Below are 21,385 nucleotides of genomic sequence, written 5' to 3' on the forward strand. Positions count from 1 at the left end.
TCTATATACTGAGCTTCTTAAATTGAAGTTTCTCAAACTGGATTCATATTGTCAGAGTTTGTGAGAATATTGAGTTTGAGAAACACTGATGTGGATGGGCACATGCTATAGAAGCTCAGACTGTGCTAAGAGCATACGTGAAAAGGTTTTGTGGCAGGTATGGAAACAAAGCCCTCAGCCATTAAAGGCTATGGAGCCCTGGGATAGCCCGAGTGGTTGGTGGGATTGGTGTGAAAAGCTGTGTGAAAGTGGTAATGGGTATAGCAGGTCATAGACAGTTGAGTAATCATGTGGTTTGGATAGGTTTATGTTTGGTAGATGGTCAGATTACTGGAGAACAATGAATGCCTTACTAAAGATAATTTACATGCAAATAGCACATATATACTCTGTGAGTTGAAAGGGGTCCTGCTCACTCTTTCAGCCAATTCCTTTTAACTTTTAGTAGACTTACACCTAAAATATATTGGTCTAATAGGTATCTTATTTTAAAACAGCAAAGAGGGGCAGGCATCTGGCTGGCTCAGTTGGTAGAACATGTGACTCTTGGTCTTTGGGTTGTGAGTTCAAGCCCCATGTTGGGCGTAGAGATTACTTTTAAAAAATCTTTAAGAAAGTAAAATAGCAAAGAAAAATTCATCACAATCACCCTTGTACAGGAATGAAAGCAGCATTATCTCTAATAGCCCAAAAGTCCATCAGCTGATGAATTGATAAACAAAATATGGTATATCCATAAAAAAAGAATAAAGTACTGATACATCTACAATGTATGTCTTGAAAACATCAAGTGATAGGAGCCAGACACAAAGAGCTAAATATCATATTATTCCATTTATATGAAATGTCCAGAATAGGAAAGTCCATAGAGACAGAAAGCATATTGATGCTTGCCAGGTGCTGGCAGGGAAGAGAGAATTGAAAGTGACAGCTTATTGAGTTTCTTTTTGGATAATGAAATTAGATCATGGTGATGGTTGAAGACTTTGTGAATATACTGAAAATCACTGAGTTGTTCACTGTAAAAGGGTTAATTATAAGGTATGGGAATAAGGTTAAAGATTCCTTCCCCCCCAGAAAAGTGATTCTATAGCACTGGTAATTGATTGAAATTTAAAATGAGTGAGAGTCAAAGAATTAGTTTCTATCTTGAGGGATTGATTGAGTAGTAATGCCAGTACTGAGATGCGGCGTGGAGTGGAAGGTGGAGAGCATCAGTAGCAGTAGGCCTAGAAGTGAAAATAATGAGTTTGGTTTAGAAAATACTGACCTTTTCTTTGTCTAGGACAGGGGCACTCCTTGGAGGCAGTTCAAAAAACTTAGGTCTGGACATCAAAAGAGAGCTCAGAGTTGAGACGGAGATTTTGGGTCATGCAGGGTGCCTGGGTGGCTCAGTCAGTTAAGTATCTGCCTTCAGCTCATGTCATGATCTCAGGTCCTGGGATTGAGCCCCAAGTTCAGCAGGGAGCCTGCTTCTCCCTCTCCTCCTGGCTCGTGCTTTCCGTCACTATCTCTTTCTCTCAAATAAATAAATAAAATCTTTAAAGAAAAAAAGATTTTGAGTCATCCAAATTTAGGTGATAAAGAGAAGGTATGGGAGCATTCAGCAAAGAATTTGGAAATTGGGGAATTTGAAAGAAAAAGAACCTGTGAATCTGGAAAAGAATAAGTACAGTAAAAGAAAAACCAGGATGGAGCAGGGTCTTGGACACCTGGGAAGTGTAAGTATTATTCTGTAGGATGAAGGTAAGAGGAGGCCTGAACCCAAAATCGCAACTTACTTACCATTCTCATTTTCTACTAAGAATCAGATTAAGACCAGTAATTTCTGCCTTACTTTGTTTTGTTTTTTTTCTGTGTTACTAGTGCGATAGGAGACAGAGAACATAAACTTTGAGAGCTTAAAAGTAGTTCTCTCAAATACAATGGTGAAAGAGCATTTTATATTGAAGTAATAGGAAATTTCAGTCCCAGGAGACAACTCAGAAGTAGGAAGCATTTTAGAGCCCCAAATGGACCGAGGGGCTGGATTTTCAAAAAGCTGGCTTTACTCACTGTGTATTCTCAGTTGCCCTGGCTTACAGCAGCTTTCTGTTGCCAGAGCCTACAGATGAAAACTAGCAGAAGAGCACATTGTTTGACTAAGGCCCAAGTTTTTGAAACTATCTTAATTCTTACATAATCGTGCTAGGGGAATAAACCTCCCTAAACAAGAAGCTCTTACTTTCATCCAAGTTCCCCCAGAAGACTCCAGATTCCAGAATTGTACAATTAGTAAGTATTGATCAAGAATGTGTGGGGGCACCTGGGTGGCTCAGTCAGTTGAGCGACCGACTCTTGGTTTTGGCTCAGGTCATGATTTCATTCGAGATGGAGCCCATGTCAGGCGCCATGCTCAGCGCGGAATCTGCTTGAGAGTTTCTCTCCTTCTTCCTCTGTCCCTCCCTCTGCTCACACGAGCATACACTCTCTCTAAAATAAATAAATCTTAAAAAAAAAAAAATGAATGTGCAAAAATGTCTCTACAAGTGTTCCAATCTAATAAAAATCCTAATTGGCTCTTTTTGATAACAGTTTCTAGGGTGGCCAGGACTAGGATATACTTGTTTGTTTGTTTGTTTGTTTGTTTTTAAGATTTTATTTTTAAATAATCTCTGTACCCAGTGTGGGGCTCAAACTCACAACTCTGAGATCAAGAGTTGCACACTCCACTGACTGAGCCAGCCAGGCACCTCCCTATTACCTTGCTTTAACCTTACCTCAACCCTAAGAGGTAGTTTAGAGTTTATCATCACTGTTTTACAATGGAGAAAATTAGAGAGGTTAAGCAGTTTGCCCAGGTTCTCAACTGATTTCCAACTGGTAACACCAGAACTAGCTCTCAATCTGGTGACTTCCCTTCCAGTATCTTTCCATAAGACATGTTGCCTTTGAAGTCTGGTCAGTGCTTCATTGTATTCCTTTTCTTTTAATACAGACTCAAACAAAGGACTTTTTATTCCCTTCCCCAACCGGGAAATAAAGGATTCCCTAATGAGTACTTCTGCAACTCAGGGCTGTGGTATACCAGATCAGAAATTAGACACTTTCCCACTGGGAACACAGGTAATGTATTCACCTTCCTGTTGATCTGTTGACTAGTCAATGATTAATACTAACAATTCATTGGACTTTCAATTATTTATGAAGATCTAGGAGGACTTGTTTGATGAAGGCATTTTAGACCCTTTAAAAGGAAGGAAGGGAAGACAGAATGCAGAAGACCTTCTCCATTAATTGCAATCTTCCTCCTCCCTCTCCCCATTATTGAAAGTGGTATATTTATACATTACAACTTTTAGCACATTTTATGCTAATTGTTTTGGCTCTCAAACAGGGATACGACAATTAGAGGTTTTGGCTGGTTTTAAAATTTCTCCTCTCTATCCAATGTCTCCATCTCCTGTTACCTTACTTCTTACATTTTCCACCTCTGACTTTTTTTTTTTAAGATTTATTTATTTGAGAGAGAGAGAGAGAAAATAGAGCATGAGCTGGGGGGGAGAGACAGAGAGAGAGAAAGAGATGAAGCAGACTCCCTGCTGAGCTGGGAGCCCCATGGAGGACCCTGAGATCACGACCTAAGCCAAAATCAAGAGCCAGGGTTTTAACCTACTGAGCCACCCAGGTGTCCTTACCTCTGACTTTTAATTACTGAATCTTAACATCTCAAAGGTGGCTTTCCCAAAGCTGCCTCTTCATTGGAACATAAAAGAAGAAAAGTTAAGAGGTAAAGGTGGCATAGAAGCTGTGGGCAACGGGGAGGTAGAGATTGTGCAAGATGAGGCAAGAATTAAGAATAAGTTTTTAGGGACGCCTGGGTGGCTCAGTCAGTTTAGCATCTGCCTTTGGCTCACATCATGAGCTCAGGGTCTTGGGATCAAGTCACTTATCAGGCTCCTTGCTCAGCGGGGAGCCGGCTTCTCCCTCTACCTACTGCTCCCCCTGCTTGTGTTCTGTCTTTCTCTATCTCTGACAAATAAATAAAAATCTAAAAAAATAAAATAAGTTTTTAGTAAAAAAATTGGTGGGAGGGGGATACAACCATTATATAAGACTCATTTGTATGAGTGGGTATGATGCAGGAAGCAGAACTGACTACTTTATATTGAACTTCTCCTTTGGTCTGCATTTTCTCTGATAAATTATGAGCAATGAAGTTGCTGAAAATAGCCAGAAGGAGAAAAAAAAAAAAAAAGAAGAAGGGCTCTGATTAATCCACTTTTGGATAATCAACACTGTACTAGCAAAAAGTAAGATATATTTTTTTTCAGTTTGAGTTTACAATACCTTCATCTTATAAAAACATTAGTATTTAGTTGATTGCTTTGTTTTTGGGGATTCTCTTTAGGTAACTTAGAAATTATCTCAGTTACTATTATAAAATATCTTAGTATTTGTTTTAAAGGAAATGTCTAATAAGCTCACATCTGGATGCCCATTAACTCTCTTTTCCTAAACATTCAAACTTTTTTTTGTTGCAGGAAGTGGCAAGAAGGGAGATCCCAAGTGACAATCACCAGGAAGATGGTAAGTATTTTGTTCAGGGAGTATTTTTCTCCACGCTAATCAGAGAAACCTAGATGTGATGAGATTTGGGAGAAGATGGAGATGTCTCAGCCCTGGGGCCCTATATGGTCAGCTAACTCTTTCTGCTTTTGTTGGGGGCTGCCCTGGATGCTTAGTGATCTGTGAGGCCTTTCTGGTTGAAGAGTGGATATTCTGACTTCCTTTGTTCTTGACTTTTTGAACTGTCTGGCTGTTCCTTATTTCTTTTTCTTACCTTTCTTACCCTCTTTTAGATTTATTATGTTTTTATTCATCCATTTTTTCTCTCTACTAGTTTATTTATAAATTATACACTTTTTCAGTACCTTTATTATTATTCACCAAACTACAATATGAGTCCTTAGCTTATAACTCTTCTCTTGGATAATTTTTTTTTAAAGATTTTATTTATTTATTTGACAGAGATAGAAACAGCCAGTGAGAGAGGGAACACAAGCAGGGGGAGTGGGAGAGGAAGAAGCAGGCTCCTAGTGGAGGAGCCCGATGTGGGGCTCGATCCCGGAACGCCAGGATCACTCCCTAAGCCAAAAGCAGACGCTTAACCGCTGTGCCACCCAGGCGCCCCTGCTCTTGGATAATTTAAAGACCTTGAAGTACTTTGCCCCTTTCAGTCTCTCCTGATTTAAATATTATTATTACAGATTTTAATTCCCTACATTTTTAAGCCCACGTGAAATTGTTTTTATACAGTCAATGTTCATCTAAATTTATCCTTGTATTTATCACTTTGTTCTTCATTTCTTTTTTTCATCCTAGATTTCCCTTCTGAGATCATTTTTCTCTAGCTTATAGTATGTCTTTTAGAATTTCCTTTAGTGTGGGTTTATTCTGTTAAACTCTTTCAGTTTTTGTTTGTGTGAAAATGCCTCTATTCCACCATTATTCTTAAAGAGTATTTTGGCCAGTTATAAATTTCTAGATTGGCAGTTACGTCTCTCAGAATATTGAAGGTATTCCACTGTATTCTTTTGGTTTTGCTTTTGAAAAGTCCACTGGAGGTCTGTCACTCCTGCAGTGATAATCTGTCTTTTATTCTCTGGCTGCTTTTAAGATTTTCCAATTGTCTTTGGTTTTCTTCAATTTTGGTATGATATGTGGATTTCTTTTTATTTATCCAGTTTGGTATTTATTACACTTGAATCTGTGAATTGTGTCTTACTAATTCTGAAAAGTGCTTCAAATATTGTTTGTGTCTCATTCTTTCTCTTTGTCTTTCTGGGACTCTTGATTAAATAAATATATAGTAGAGATTTTTACTTTGTCCTCTTTTCCTTTTTCTCTTATTCTTTTATATTTTTCATTTGGCAGTGTTCAGGGTTCTGATTTGCATTCTGGATAATTCCTTCTCATTCATCTTTCAGTTCACTAACATTTTCTTCAGCTGTGTCTAATCTGTTAATCTTGTCTGCTGAGTTCTTAATTTTAATAGTTTTATTTCTCAGTTCTCTAAGTTTTATTTTGTTCTTTTTCAAGTCTGCTGGGTCAGTTTTTATAAACAGAAATTTTCCAGCTTGTTTTATATTTCTTTATACATAGTAAACATAGCTGTTGCATAGGCTGTATCTGTTAATTCCAGTATCTGAAATTTATTGTTTTTTTTTTCTACTCATACTTATGTTGTCTTCTTTCCTTTTTTGTTCCTTTGCTTTGGCTATTTGCTGTGTATTTGAAAAACTATAGGAATTATTTAAAGTCTTACATAAAGGTATCTTTTCCAGATCAGATTTTCATTTGCTTCTACCAGGTACCTGGGACACTATCATTCTGGGAATCACTTAAATCCAAGCTCAAAACTTAAGGTTCCCTCAGATGATACAAACCTGGATTATCAGTCAGTACAAGGGCTGGCTTATTTCCAGTTTACTTTTACTCTGAGGTTGCATTCTGCTTGGGGTTCCCTCTTAATGTGTATGTGGGGGGGATGGAGGTAGGGATGGTTTGTCATACTTCTAACTTTGGATGGATGTTAAACTTCTGTCCCTGTTATCCTAAAACTTCTGAGGGTAAATGTGACTTTCAGTGCTAGACTTACCTATGTGTGTCCTTGCTGTTTCCTAGATTTTGGCCTATAAAATCCTCACTAGCTAACAAGCTCTTTGATGCTTTTAAGATGTATCATCCCACTTTTTTAATGTCTTCAATAACAGGCACAGTCTGAATTATTTAATCTCATCACTTGTTAGATTCTTTTTGTTACATAAAAATGTTCTACAATCTTTTCCTCACTGTGTAGGCTGGCCCTGGGTAAAATGTTGATATTCTGTAGGTCCTATGGAGATAAAAAGTCCTTGGTTGTACTTTTTTTTTAAAGTTAATGTGACTAACTCGGGTATGCTTCCTAAGGAAGACCTTTAAGCATATGAAACTCTGAAAACTCTAAAGAGCACAAAGACTTCTACTTACCCCACTCTGACACTCTTTAGAGATGACATACAGCTGTCTGAAATGCTTTATAGCTGGTTAGGGATTTTCATAGGTTTTGGATTCCCTGCCATTTAATTGGCTTAGGATACTGGTTCCCAGCGAATGAACCTAGAACTTTTGAGTGGAGTTTGGGGGTGGCGGTGGGCTTAGCTTTATTGTGAGGAGTCTATAAAATCATAGACCTACCAACTATTGTCTATAGACTGAAGACATAAGATCACAGCTATTGTCATATGGGGTGCACCAAAATTTTTATATGAAAACAGCATCTAGAAAACTCTGATACTATAGTTTTAGGAGGAAATTCCTAGGGGATTAGGTTGATATGAAATTTATCTCCAGAATGTTAAAGATTCTTTACTGTTTACACAGTGTCCAGCATATTTTGTTGTTGTTCCATGTAAAAGTCCTTTTATCATTTTATGCTACTATTTATCAAAATTATAAACCATCTCTTCCTGAAAACGTTTTCTGGTAGACAGAGGTATGTCTAGTGAACAGAGGTACCCTAACTCAGCCAAGAAGAATTCTCATTGTATTTTGTGTTTTCTTTTCCTCTTGGTGGTGGTTAGAATTTAGACACTACTCTCCTCGTCAGTCCACAGTCCGATCCCCAGAGAAGATGGCTAGAGAAGTGTACCGACTATCTTTTTTGGACAATAAGTCTTCAGGTTCTTCTCCAGAAAAGGATTTGATACTAAAACCTGATACTTATCAGCTTACCCACGATGTCTCATTGGGTAAACGTCTGGATGTGGGTGATTCTAGCCAGATCCATCCCTATCAGTTACCTTCAGATGTTGATCTAGAAAATTATGATAGCCATTGTTCTCACAATCTATCCCTGCACGGAAGTCTTGGAAAAAGGCCTCAGAGAAGCAAGAACTACCGAGAATATAGCATAAAGCCTTCAAATGACATGAAGGCCTCCACATCCCATTCCTGTGGAGACTTACTGACTTCTCTGTCAAACCCTGACTCCAGCACCGGAAGGCTTTTGAAGCTTAGTTCAGGTAATAGCTTCTTGTCAGTTTATAGCCCTTTTTCCTAGTCACGAGATAGAGGTATAACTGGAAATTTTGGAGTTAACATTTCTTAAATTTCATTAGCATTTCTTAAATTCGATTTTGGGGTATCAGTAGCCAATGAAACCTCTAGAAATGTGCAGGATATGAGTTTAACATGGTAGATATAGTATTACAGAAAATTTGTAGAAATGTGAGCTTCATAACTATGTACTTTTGTAGCTAAATAGCATGCCAGGACGTATTTCTAATAGCATCTAGTCTTCTCTAGCCACAGTCAGAGCAATACATTTCACATACTCCTTCATAGTAGTGAAGACAGAAGAGATTCTCAAGCCTCTGCTTACTGCTCTCATGTAGGCTTGGAGTATATGGACAGTTGGATTTAGCCAGAGTTGGGGTTTTGTCAGGTTGGGGGAGGGGAGGATCCAGAGAGTTGAGGATGTATAGTAGGGAGAGGTTACTATGACCATTGGACTCCAGGGGGGGTGATGTTGGAAGTGAGACATGAGAGAGTTGAAAGGCAGGGTCATCTTCCAGCCTGTTTCCTTCACAGATCTGTATGCCACAACCCATTTCAACAGTGACCCTGCTCTGCTGGTTAAGGTAGAGCAGCAATTATCTGCCAGTCTCAGTGATTTAACACCAGCACATGGTTCTTTCCCAAACAACCCCGCCCTGGGAGACTCTCTACGGACACTGCTGTTGCCTACTGGGACCTCAGAACACAGAGAGAATCTGACCAAGAGGTCATTAAGCCCATCAAGGAGAGGATTCAAACGGAAGGACAATATCCTTGCCACCCTGAATCCAAAGATTGGTTTCAGAGATGCTACGGGAAGTGAGGCAAGTATTGGTTTGTTTGTGCTTATCCAACAAACACACCAGATTCAAGACCACAATGGAGTTCTGCTGAGGGTAGCAGTGATTCTGACCAAGGGTACTACAAGTTCAAAGGGATTTTTAGAGGCCAGTGGTTAATACTGCCAGGCCAAAGCCTGTGACTCTCCTGCCCTTAGGAAAGGCATTCCCCTTCTGCTGCATTTTCTTATTTCTGTCACAGTGAGAACACACCCTAATCTACTTGCAGAGCATAAATTTTGTGGAGGCATACTCTGATAATAGGAAGTGGCAGACAGAGTTTACCACAGCAGCAAATGAAGAAGTTGCCAGGGGCTCTGGGTCAGCTGAAGAGTGAAATCTGTAGCACTGATATTTATAATCTTAAAATCTTAAATCTTAAAATTATTCACAGTTGCTTTTTATTCATTCAGTCATGAGTTAATAAACATATACATACATATATATATATCATATCTAAATGAATACAAAATACTTGTGAATTTTACTGGACAGATCGACCTATACATTTTTCTATAAGAGTCTTACTAAATAAAAAGAATCTTTAGTAGTGGGTCCAACAATAACATTTAACATATAATATTTAAAATGTTATAGGGGCACCTGGGTGGCTCAGTTGGGTAAGCATCTGCCTTCGGCTCAGGTCATGATCCCAGGGTCCTGGGATCCCTGTGTCCATCTCCCTGCTCAGTAGGGAGTCTACTTCTCCCTCTCCCTCTTCCCCTCTCCTCCGCCCATGTTCTCTCTCTCTCAAATAAATAAATAAATAAAATCTTTAAAATGTTATAGAATATTTATGTTTGTTAAATATTAAAATACTAAATATAAGCTTATGAGTTACAGTTTTTGAAATACTCCCCAAGAGTGCCTGGGTGGCAAGGTCGGTTAAGCATCTGACTCTTTTTTTTTTTTTTTTAGATTTTATTTATTTATTTGACAGAGATAGAGACAGCCAGCCAGAGAGGGAACACAAGCAGGGGGAGTGGGAGAGGAAGAAGCAGGCTCACAGTGGAGGAGCCTGATGTGGGGCTCGATCCCGTAACGCCGGGATCACGCCCTGAGCCGAAGGCAGACGCTTAACCGCTGTGCCACCCAGGCGCCCCAAGCATCTGACTCTTGATTTCATCTCAGATCATGATCTTGGGGTCATAGGAGTGAGCCTCACATTGTGAAGTGTGTTTAAGATTCTCTCTCCCTCTGCCCCTCCCCTCATGCTCTCTCTCTCTAAAGTAAATGAATCTTTTAAAATACAATACAATACAATAGTCCCCATTTTTGGGTCTGGCTGGCTCAGTCGGTAGAGCATGCAACTGTTGATATCAGGGTCATGAGTTCAAGCATCATGTTGGGTATAGAGGTTACTAAACTAAAAATTAAAAAAAAATACTCCCTATTTTGTGATCTGTAATAGGTTTTTAAAATGTTCTGCAAGTTTAATCTTTTTATACTACATAATTTAATATATTGAGCCATAGTTGTAGGTGTCTAAACTTATTTAATGTTTTCTTCTAAAAATCTCTACAGAAAATTATGATAGAGTATACTGTAATCTTTGAAATTATCCTTGAATATACTACTATATTTGCTTGGACATAAATAACATTCTATTCAAATCCAAACTGAAAGATGAAACCACCTTTTTCTTTTTAATGTTAACACTTTAAATGTCCAGATTCTTACTTCCCATATTGTGTAAGAATGACAAATGGTTGGTTTTTTTTTTTTTTTTTTTCTTGAGCCTCTCTCTAGTGACCTGGGCAGTTTGCATGGTTTGCCAGGAAATCACAGTCCCCCGATCTCTGCCAGAACCTCCCATGTGGCCACTGTCCTCAGACAGCTCTTGGAGCTTGTGGATAAGCACTGGAATGGCTCTGGCTCTCTTCTTCTTAACAAGAAGTTTCTCGGTAAGTGAATGCATTCTCAGCTCCTGGAGAAGGGCTCAGACCTTGCTTCTGCTCTGTGTTCCTATAAAAGCCACTCAGCTCCCTTAACTTGCAGGGGAAAAATTGTTCCCATGATCACCAAAATTTGTCAGCGGCACAGTAATTGGCAAATCTGCATTTCTCATAATCTTCTTCCCTGTTTTTTGTTTTATCAACATTCTTCCCTCATGTACTAATTGTTTTGTCCCTCTGGTGACTTTTTTTTTGGTTAGTCTTTGGGTAATATGTAGAGTGATGAGATATGTAAAATAGAGCATTGTGGTGTTCATGATTATGAAAGGATTTTATGATCCTTGGGATAGTGCCAATAATAAAAACAATGAAAATTGGGTTTGAACATCAGAATTCTAAGATGCCTGTTGAAATGTTATGATTTGAAAAACTTGAATGAATTAATGACTTGGACTCTTCTTAGGACTTTTTTTTTAGGAGATTGGAGGAAAAATCATACTGCAAATGTTGCCCCCATGTGTTTATTTGTTGTTTAATGGAAAAAGAGTTCAAGGATTTTTTTTTTTTTTAAAGATTTTATTTATTTATCCGGCAGAGATAGAGACAGCCAGCCAGAGAGGGAACACAAGCAGGGGGAGTGGGAGAGGAAGAAGCAGGCTCATAGCGGAGGAGCCTGATGTGGGGCTCGATCCCATAACGCCGGGATTACGCCCTGAGCCGAAGGCAGATGCCCAACCGCTAAGCCACCCAGGCGCCCCGAGTTCAAGGATTTTTTGGTGGTGGTAAATGTTTAGGAAAAACTAGAAACTTTAAAGTTGTTTGGGCTTAATTTTTTTTAATTTCTTAAGGGACACATAGGAGAAAAAGTCTTAGTATATTTTCCTTACCGCATTGACTCTTTGCTCTCATTTTTTAGGAAATTATCCTCAGGAGCCACTCATCAGTGACTAGAGAATAGCACAGGGCTGTTGAGGGTCTACTCATGAAGCTCTACTGTTGTTTCTCCATAGAAGGCATGGGATAGAATTTCTTATCCATTATGAATCAGCTCTTACAGACACTTAATAAATTTTTGTAAAAAGGAAGTATTAGATTACCGTATTTGTCCTACAGAGCTGGTAGTTATTGACTAGGAATTCTGTGCTTTAGCTTTTAAGATTGGCCCGTGTGCCCAACCTGAATTTTTGGCAGGTCCTGCCCGAGATTTACTTCTGACTTTGGTAGTCCCTGCTCCTTCCCAGCAGTGGTGTCACTCACGTCCTGAAGACATGTCAAAAACCTTCCGCAGGAGAGAGATGGAACTGAAGGAAGCTGGGCATGTGGTCCCTAATGACATGGTATGCCTCTGTCATCTTCCTTGCCTACTCTTTCTTTACTAGAAAAGAACAGAGCAGCCAAACTAGAACAGCTTTGTGCCATAACGATCATCATCACCATGAACCTAGATGTCCGGGAATGAAAATACAGAGAAGTCAGTCAAGGCAAATCAGGAACACAAAACTTGCCAGCATAGGAACAACTTGGAGGTTCTGCAGGGATGACTCCCTAATCCCAGCCCTATCCCAAAAATTCTAAAGAAAGACTTGGAGAAAGAAAAAAAAAAAAAAAGATCTCAGAATGAAAATACTTAGGTTCATATTTTAGAAGGTTGTGGTTTAATTCCAATGAGGGAAGGCCAGTATCTCTGGGATTGTCTTTCCTCTCTTCTGATGGAACCGAGAACCCTGAAACATGGGCCATTCCTAGAGCATTGGGCTGCTGACTTTGGGAAAGGAAGAAGGGACTCATATCCTTAGGCTTTTCCCCTCTTTTCTTAACATAAAAGGATTTTCACACACCAACTTGAGTATTTAGAAACTTCAGATAGATGACTCAGAATTGCTGGCCACTTGTCAAAAGAAGCGCTTGTCTGCAAGAGTCGTGGATAACTCAGAGGGAAGAGTGCATCTCTTTGTGCTGTTTGTTTGCTGCACTTGAGCTATGTTTACCAATTAATTAAAATTCTAATGAGAAAGAGAGATGCTGACCTCCATTTCGTTTATCAGTAAACAGAGAAAAATGTTTTTCAGTCTTCTAAAAGCCCTCCACAGATTTTCAGATTCTTAATGTATTTTGTTTTCTCATCTAAAGGAAAGTTTGAAGCAAAAACTGGTCAGAGTGCTAGAAGAAAACCTTATTTTGTCAGAAAAAATCAAGCAGTTGGAGGAAGATGCTGCTACCTTGACTGTGAGTGGGCACCAGTCACACACTTACGGTGAGTTCAGGAAAGCAACATGTAGTGTGTCCCAAGACAACTGTTTGTTTATAGATGACCCGTTTAATAAGCTTCATCATCTAAAGGTCACATGGCTTCCTAAATGGAAACAATCATCTTGCCTCAGAGAGTTGTAATGCCAGTGGCTTGAGTTACCATATGAAGCTCTTGTCAGTGTAAAGCAAGTACAGATGTTATTATTGTCATTATTTTTGAGATTGACACTTTCTGTTTATAGCAGAAGATCATGTTCTATGGGCACCTGGCTGGCTCAGTTAGATAGAGGGTGTGCCTCTTGAGCTCGGGATTGTGAATTTGAGCCCTACATTGGGTGTAGAGAGTACTCTTTTTTTTTTTTTAAGATTTTATTTATTAGAGAGAGACAGAGCGACAGAGATAGCGAGAGAGAGCACAAACGGGAAGGAGAGGGAGAAGCAGGCTCCCCACTAAGCAGGGAGTCCGATGTAGGCTTGATCCCAGGACCCTGGGATCATGACCTGAGCCAAAGGCAAGACAATTTACTGACTGAGCCACCCAGGTGCCCCACATGTAGAAATTACTTAAAATTAAGAAAAGGTCGTGTTCTTTATAGATAGTTTGAAAAATATGAAGAAAATATAATCCCATTACCCTGCAATAACTGCCATTATTATTTTTGGTCTATTTTCTTTCATCATACGTCTATACCTATATTTTTAACTTAAAATTTGTGAGGGGCACCTGGATAGCTCAGTCTGTGGAACATACTACCCTTGATCTTGGGGTTGTGAGTTCCAGCCCCAAGTTAGGTGTAGAGATTACTTAAAAAATAAAATCTTTTAGGGATGCCTGGGTGGCTCAGTTGGTTCTTGATTTCAGCTCAGGTCGTGCTCTCTGGGTTGTGGGATCAAGCCCCACGTTGGGCTCCGCCCTTGATGCAGAGTCTGTCTCTCTCCCTCTGCTCTCTCCCTGTTCGTGCTCTCAATCTCTCTCTCTCTCTCTCAAATAAATAAATAAGAATCTTAAAAAAAAAAAAAACTTTAAAAAATAAAATTTGTTTTAAAAATAAATAACATACAACAAAATGCACACATTTTAAGTTAGATGAGTTTTGACAAATATATACACTTTTAATTCCATCCCAACCAAAATACACAACATTTCTGTTACCTCAGACCCTTGTGCAATGAGTTTCCCCTACTCTCTACCCTAAGCAATTACCAATCTGATTTTTACATCCTAATATTATTTATTTAATGGCAGAGGCATTTCCTATAATATCACATGAATAATTCTAAAGAATTTCCAAAAATTCAGAAGACTTGAAATGAAATGCTTGAATGAAGACCTGAGTAGAAGTGCTTCTCCGAAATTGTCTCTTCCCTTCTGATAGAGCTGAGAGTCTTAATATTCATTATGATGACTATTGCAGCTGCTTATGTACATAAATTTCAGACTATTTTCCTAGGAGACATTCCTAGAAGTAGAATTAATAGCTCAAAGGATGTGGACATTTTTGAGGGTTTTTTTGTTTTTTGGTTTTTGGTTTTTTTTGCTTATTATCAAATCACTCCCAAGCAAGGTTATTTCAATTTACATTCACATCAGCAGGGAGTGTATTTGAATGCCCTTTTCACTCCATCCTTGCCCACACTCCGGTTTTTGCTTTTTTGTTTTGTTTTTTTACTTTTTTCCCATTGTGATAAGTGAAAAATAGTATCCCTTTGACATCTTGATTTGTACTACTTTATTATCAGCATAGTTTAGGCCAGTATTTTAGATGTGGTCTACCCTTGGCTTTAAACATCTAACTTAGCACCCCTAAGCAAACATCATGGGCATTTGGATTTACATGAGAAACTTGATTTGGAAGTCCGCACTGAATTTCCAGAATTGAAACTGATCACTATCTGATTCTCACAAGCCTGAATAATCAAGGCATCTCCACTAAGCTACTCTGAAAATAGATGTTGTTCACTAGATACCCACTTTGAATCGGCCACAAAGCCCAGTACTGTATTTTGGCTTATTGGTGATAAATACAGCTGTTGTAGCTCTGTTTTCCTCCTTCTAGAACCTTGGTACTCAAAGGGTGATCTGTAGATCAGAAACATTAGCATCACCTGGGAGCTTGTTAGACATGTAGAATATCGGGCTTCACCTCAGACCTACTAAATCAGAATCTGTTTTTAATAAAATCCACAGGTGATTTGTAAGCATATTGAAGTTTAAGAAGTACTGTTCTAGAAGACTGACTTCCTTAGGACCAGAGTTCCTGTGTTTTTACTTACTTCATTATTGCAGGCATCAGTGACATATTTGGGGAGCTAAGTATGAGTGTCTTGACTACAAATTCAGTTTCTGCGAGCACTCATTGAATTATTACTATGTGCCTGACGCAGTTCCGGATGTTTCCACAGATTCTGTAAGAAGTGAAGGACCTACATTCACAAACTAAAATGGAGAATATAGGGAAACCTAATGTGTGTTGACTATGCTAAATGAGGATCGAATCCTCATAATCATGTGGGGCAGGGTTATGAGCCCTAGTGAAACTCAGAAAAATAAACTAATGTGCAATATTAAGTGGTTGAATTTTAATTCAGATCGCTCTGTTCCTAAGCCCCATATCTGCTATCTCTCTAAAGGAGGGAGTGGTGAATGGAGTGTGGAGATGGAGGCGGTGGGGCCCCCAATTTTTTAAGAAGGCTACCTGACTACTTAAGCTCTGCTCAAAGACAGTGGCTTGGAATCCTGTTCACACCTGGCTCCTGTACCCTTTGTAGATGATCTTCTGCACAAAAACCAACAGCTGAACATGCAGGTGGCTTGCCTGAACCAGGAGCTTGCCCAGCTGAAAAAGCTGGAGGAGACAGTGGTCCTTCTCCATGAAAGTCAGAGGTAAGAGAGGGCCTATCCAGCTGACTTTTAGAAGCAGATATTTACTTCCCTTTATCTGCTTTGTCTTATTTGATAATATCTATATCCTTTTCACATTAACTCCATTCTCTGTGTAAACCTCATGTACCTAGGTGTGTCTGTATATAAACCTCCTGTATTCCAGGACACATGAGGGACTAAATGTCTTTGCTGCCATTGGTGGGTTGCAACACCTCAATAATAAGTAGTTTCTCACTAGATCCAACAGGACCCTTGTTTGAGTCAGCTAGCTTTCCTTGGTCACTACGTGCCCCTCAAATCAGCCATCTGGCTCTTCTGGAAAATGCCTGCCTCCTAATGATCTCAGAAGAGACATCAAGCACTTAGGGAGAGTGACGGAAAGTCCAATGTATTTGTTCTCTTCAGAGGAGCTCAACAGCATCAGCCTCTTCAAAGAACGGTTCTCTCAGGATGACAGCTAGACAAATCAGAAGAAGCCTCAAGACTCTTGGTATATTTACAGAAGCTCTTGACATTTTGATTTGCAAACCTTCACTATGACTTTCAATGAAGTTTAAACATAAGAACCCCATCCCTAAACCTTAATCCCCAAACTTTACTTCCTGGATACCTAGTGAATTAGGATAGCTTCATATTCAGAGAATTACACCCAGACCCATTCTAGATGGCTTTTTTTTTAACTTTTCATTATAATTATTTCAAATACAAAAGTAGGGGAAGTAGCATAAAATCATCCTTCTCAAACTGGGGTATCAGAATCATCTGAAAAACTGAAATGCAGATTGCTGGGCCCCCACCCCCAGAGTTTCTGACTCAGCAGGTCTGATGCGGAGAGAGAAGTTGCATTTCTAATGAATTTCCAGGTGATGCTGTTGTTGATTTGGGGACCACATTTTGAGAACGTTAGGGTATATCTCTTTAAGTGATGTACAGTCAAATTGCTATATTTTAAAGTAACTTGAAATTATTCTTCTGTGTGTTGTTAAACCATCAATATACAGCTTCAATTTGTTTCATTTTGCTTTTGATTCATAAGGAATTTTTTAATTGTTTTTATTTAATCTTGTTTTATAATTATGTAAAACATTTACATGGTCCCAAAGTAAATCTACATAATGTTATCTTATTCAGACAAATATAAAAAGCATAATATTGTTTTAACATTTTATCTTAGAAATCAGTTCACGGTGGTATATAGAGTTAGTTCTCCTTCCTTTTTATAAGTGCATAGGACTCCATCTGTGTGCTTATTTAATTAGTCTTCTATTGATGGACATTTAAGTGGACAGTATTTGGCTGTTACAAATAGTGTTGCAATGAACAGCATTGTGCATGCATTATTTTTTTTGGTTAGTCTCTGATAGCTTTTAATATTACATGGTAATACAGAGTCCAAGAATACAGCCATGACTAGCACCATTAGTTAATTAGGATAAATTAGACTAAGTAGAAGTTAAGATTTGGGGATAGAAATTGGAGGCCTGGTCAGGTGCCAGTCTTCCAGTCTTCTTACCTCATCATGAAGGTGCTTTGGAAAGAATAGAACCATCACTATATAAAATGTGAACTATGTTATTGCTACAGTCAGTCTGGAACATAAACAGAACTGTAATGAGAAAGAAACTGTCAGCCTGCTTTTAAAATAACCCACTCATAAATCGGTCAGTTCTTTCTATTTAAAGATGTTACTTCATTTTACATTTGTCTTTAGTAAACATTTCAGGTCTGAATAGCATCTACATTGCTTTTATGATTTCATGACTGTCTTTTTCGCCCATGCCTCAGGTCCCTGGTGGTAACTAATGAGTATCTGCTGCAGCAGCTGAATAAAGAGCAAAAAGGTTATGCTGGGAAAGCACTCCTGCCTCCTGAGAAGAGTCATCATTTGGGGAGATCATCACCCTTTGGGAAAAGCGCGCTGCCTTCCTCCTCACCAGTGGCACATGACACGGGTCAGTATCTAATACAGAGTGTCTCAGACTCTGTTCCAGAGCCTAGTTTATGGAGCTAGCGCAGAGCACCTTCTCTGCAGCTTCCCTCTCAGCCCCAGCGGGGCTCTCGGTGTCATTGCCACTAGTATGGTGGTATTCACCCACAAGATTAAGAAAAAATCTTATTCTGATTACACTGTATTGGTCCTTTTTATTTCTTTCTTTATTTCCTCCCCTCGAGTCATTCTTTCTCCCTGCCCACAGAAATAGCTGGCACTTAATCCTAGGCATCATATCACATAGAAACATTGGCTGAAAATGTCGAAAACGGAAAAAATGTCAGATATTTTTCTGAGTGTCATTTGAAACCATGTTAGGTTTCAAAAAGGTTAAAAGGTTAAAAAAAAAAGAACATCAATGGCCAGGTGTGTTTTGTGTTAGAACAAATTTCAGAGACTCTTTATCGATGGGTTCATCAAGCATGTTTTGAGTTTCCTCCCATCATAGTGAAAAGGTGACACTGTCTGGTGTCAGCTTAGGAGCAGACAACAATTTAGTTGAGAAAAGCAAAACTCATGTGATGGTATTTGGTATTGGTACCAAATGGGTCTAACTACAAACCCAAAGATGCCCTGGAGAGAGAAAAAGAGAAGAGGGGAGAGAGAGGCAGAGGCAGGAATTCCCACTCTGGGGAATTGGAGAAGGCATCAATGAGGATTTGTCATTTGAGTGGAAGTTTGAAGAATTACGATGGTAGCAGATAGAGGGGACGTGCAGAGTCTCCCAGGCCAAAAATGCAGAGTAGAAGAGTCTGGAGCCCCTAGAGAGATTGCGGGGCAGGGAAGATGTGGGTCATGATGCTGGGAGAATATAGCACCAGGGGACCTGTCCTAGCCTGGGAGGTATGGTGTCAGGAAATGTCCGCTAAAGAAATGATCTTTTTTTTTTAATTTTATTGTTATTTATGTTAAGGAATCTCTGTGCCCAATGGTGGGGCTCAAACTTTTGACCCAAAGATCAAGAGCCACATGCTCTTCCAACTGAGCCAGCCAGGCGCCCCTAAAGAAATATTTCATCTGAGACCTGGAAAATGAATAGGAAGTCACCAGGCAAAGGATAGGGTCCATTCAGGGAACTGAGGTGCTAAGAGGAGATGAGTAAGAACTGGGTCACACTGCTCCTTGAAGATTTTAGATGGGAAGGCAAAGGAGTGACACTTGTGTTTTATAAGCTTTCTCTGTAAGAGGAATGTGTTGAGGGCCATGTGGAGTAGGGGAGAACCAAGGAGGAGGTAGAGTTGTGAGAGAAGACTGGTGTGGTCCAGACCAGAGATGAAGTTTCCAAATGTTAGCTTTGGGCTCACTTTACACATGAGTACCCTGTATTTCAGACCTGAGGCATAATTTTTCTTTGAATCCTGATTGGTTGAACATTTAAAAATCAGTGGGAAAGATAAAGTGGCTCTAAGTATGTTTCTGCTTCAGGGTAGCCCAGGCAGCTAATGTTGCCAGAGAGCATGTAGAGGGCAAAGGACTGTCAACTCCATGTTGTGCTTCTCTTCATCTCCAGGGTCGTATCAGAGAGAGAGAGAGAGAGAGAGAGAGACAGGTGGAAAGATTACACATTATTTGCTCCCCTGACCCAGGTACTCTGCAGGGAAGGAGAGCTATAGCCAAAATAATGAGACGTGAAGATCACAACCAAGATCACACATTTCTGAGTTATAAATAAAATCCACAGACCTCTGAATTATACGTGGGTTCCCAAAAGAAGCATGTACAGAGGAGCCATAAATTTCTTTGAGCTGTGTGGCCCTGTAGGAGCTTGAGTGAGCTCGTACTCTGTGGAAATAGTAAGAACAGCCCCCTTCCTGACTTTTCTAGGGCTTTTTGGCCCCATTAAGAGGACTCCAAAGAGTGTAAGCCTTGCCCAGGTAGGGTAGCCTCAGCCGATAGCCTTGTAGCCCTGAGTTGTCATATTTCAGGGCCCTGGCACAGCACACAGTCCAACTTATTAGGCAGACAATTAAGGGAAAAATAATGAACTTCTTTTTCAACCCCAGCCCTCCCTTCCTTGCCCTATGGACATCTAATAATGCCAGACCCAGAACGTATTTAGGATACCTCTAAGGAGGAGCAGACTGAGTTAATCACCTTTCACCCCATTTTCTATTGTCACTGAAAGCGGCTGGTCCTGCCCCAGGCCAGGCACACCTCTGAGTTGCTGGCCACGTCTGGGGAAGTCAGCGTGTTTTCTAATTTCTCTTGGTCTAGATGGCAGGGGCAGGGATGGGGGGGTGTCAAGGGCCGAAGAGTTGTTGCCCTGTGGGGCTCAGCAGGCTCAACATGGAGTGGGGAAGGTTCCTGAAGCAAGTCAAAAGTAGGTGGAGAGGGATTCCTTACCCTAGGCCTGGCACTGTTGGGAGAAAAAAGGAAACAGGGCTGGGATGGAAACTGGATTCTCAGGGAAGTTCTACGTCCAAAAGGAGGAGAAGGGCCAATCTGACAAGTGTAGCCTTCTTGCCAGCCATACATAGAGTTTTAATGGCTCCATCCCACAGAACCTAACCTCTCTTCCTTGCCTACCTGGCTTTGCTAGCAAGGGTACCCAAAGCTTTCCACCATGAGGAGACTGTGGAAGATGGAACGTAATTAACTGAAGGGCTGAAGTGGCATTGTTTGAGCAGTCGATGCCACATACCAAATTCTGCTAGACCCATCAGTCTTTAAGGAGTTTCCTGGCTCTGGAAGGGCCTTGATTTCTCTCAGGCTCCATAACTACTTTTCAAGAGGGGCTTTACTCCTATAAGGTGGAGTTTTGGGGCTCAGCCTGTTCTCTCTCTGAGCTCCTCTAAGCCACGTTGCCAGTCACAGGAAGAGCTGAGCTGCTGCTCTCCTATACATTGGATGGTACTCTCACCTGCAGCGTAATAGCCTGGACCAATTTGCAATACGGTTAAATTCTTTTCACTATGAGGGTATTTTAGTAAATGCAAGCCAGAAGAATTTGGGTTTCACTCTTATTTTGCTCACTTAAGTTTGCAATTCAACAAATTCCATAAGGCTGGAGGAATCATTGCTCTTACTGTTTGCTGGTGGGAGAGGTAAAGCTCTCTGAAACTCCTCCCTGGGCAAAGTGATGTGGTCAGCTGAGTCAGGAGGAGCCCACAGCTGTCAGCTGTTAGGCAAGGCTCTGCTGTGGCCACGTGCTGACCTCCCCCTGTAACTCCCACCTCATCTCCCCAGTGTCCCTGCCCCAAGCCATACTATTCCTCTCCATCCCCACTCCACATAGAGTTGGGCTTAAGGGACTCTGGGTCTACCTGGAGCAGGAACATCCCAGAACAGTCTGTGGGATAAGGAAATAAATAGCTGTACTGCTTTGCTGCCTTATCCAGGTGAGAGAAAAAAGGCATTTGTCAGTGTGTGTGATCTGTTAATCCTTTTCTAGCGCCCTTGGGAGTTGCCCTATCCTGGGCAGGCCCTAAGTCCCATCCAACCCGCTTGT

At 40.2% G+C, this 21,385-nt stretch overlaps 1 protein-coding gene across 1 annotated transcript in view; it reads left to right on the forward strand.

The window, feature by feature from the left end:
* The window catches only part of LRRC36 (leucine rich repeat containing 36), a 42,198-nt gene extending 23,288 nt beyond the window's left edge, over positions 1-18,910 (forward strand). Inside the window, exons 6-14 of the mRNA XM_008702468.2 lie at positions 2,978-3,105; positions 4,524-4,569; positions 7,605-8,045; positions 8,614-8,903; positions 10,657-10,822; positions 12,005-12,150; positions 12,944-13,067; positions 15,833-15,947; positions 17,733-18,910. Of these exons, the coding sequence (XP_008700690.1) occupies positions 2,978-3,105; positions 4,524-4,569; positions 7,605-8,045; positions 8,614-8,903; positions 10,657-10,822; positions 12,005-12,150; positions 12,944-13,067; positions 15,833-15,947; positions 17,733-17,958 (1,682 nt within the window). The 3' untranslated portion in view covers positions 17,959-18,910. The remainder of the gene's footprint in view (positions 1-2,977; positions 3,106-4,523; positions 4,570-7,604; positions 8,046-8,613; positions 8,904-10,656; positions 10,823-12,004; positions 12,151-12,943; positions 13,068-15,832; positions 15,948-17,732) is intronic.
* The last annotated feature ends 2,475 nt before the right edge of the window (positions 18,911-21,385 follow it).

This window comes from Ursus maritimus, unplaced genomic scaffold, assembly GCF_017311325.1.
Source record: "Ursus maritimus isolate PB19 unplaced genomic scaffold, ASM1731132v1 scaffold_19, whole genome shotgun sequence".
Lineage (NCBI taxonomy): Eukaryota > Metazoa > Chordata > Mammalia > Carnivora > Ursidae > Ursus > Ursus maritimus.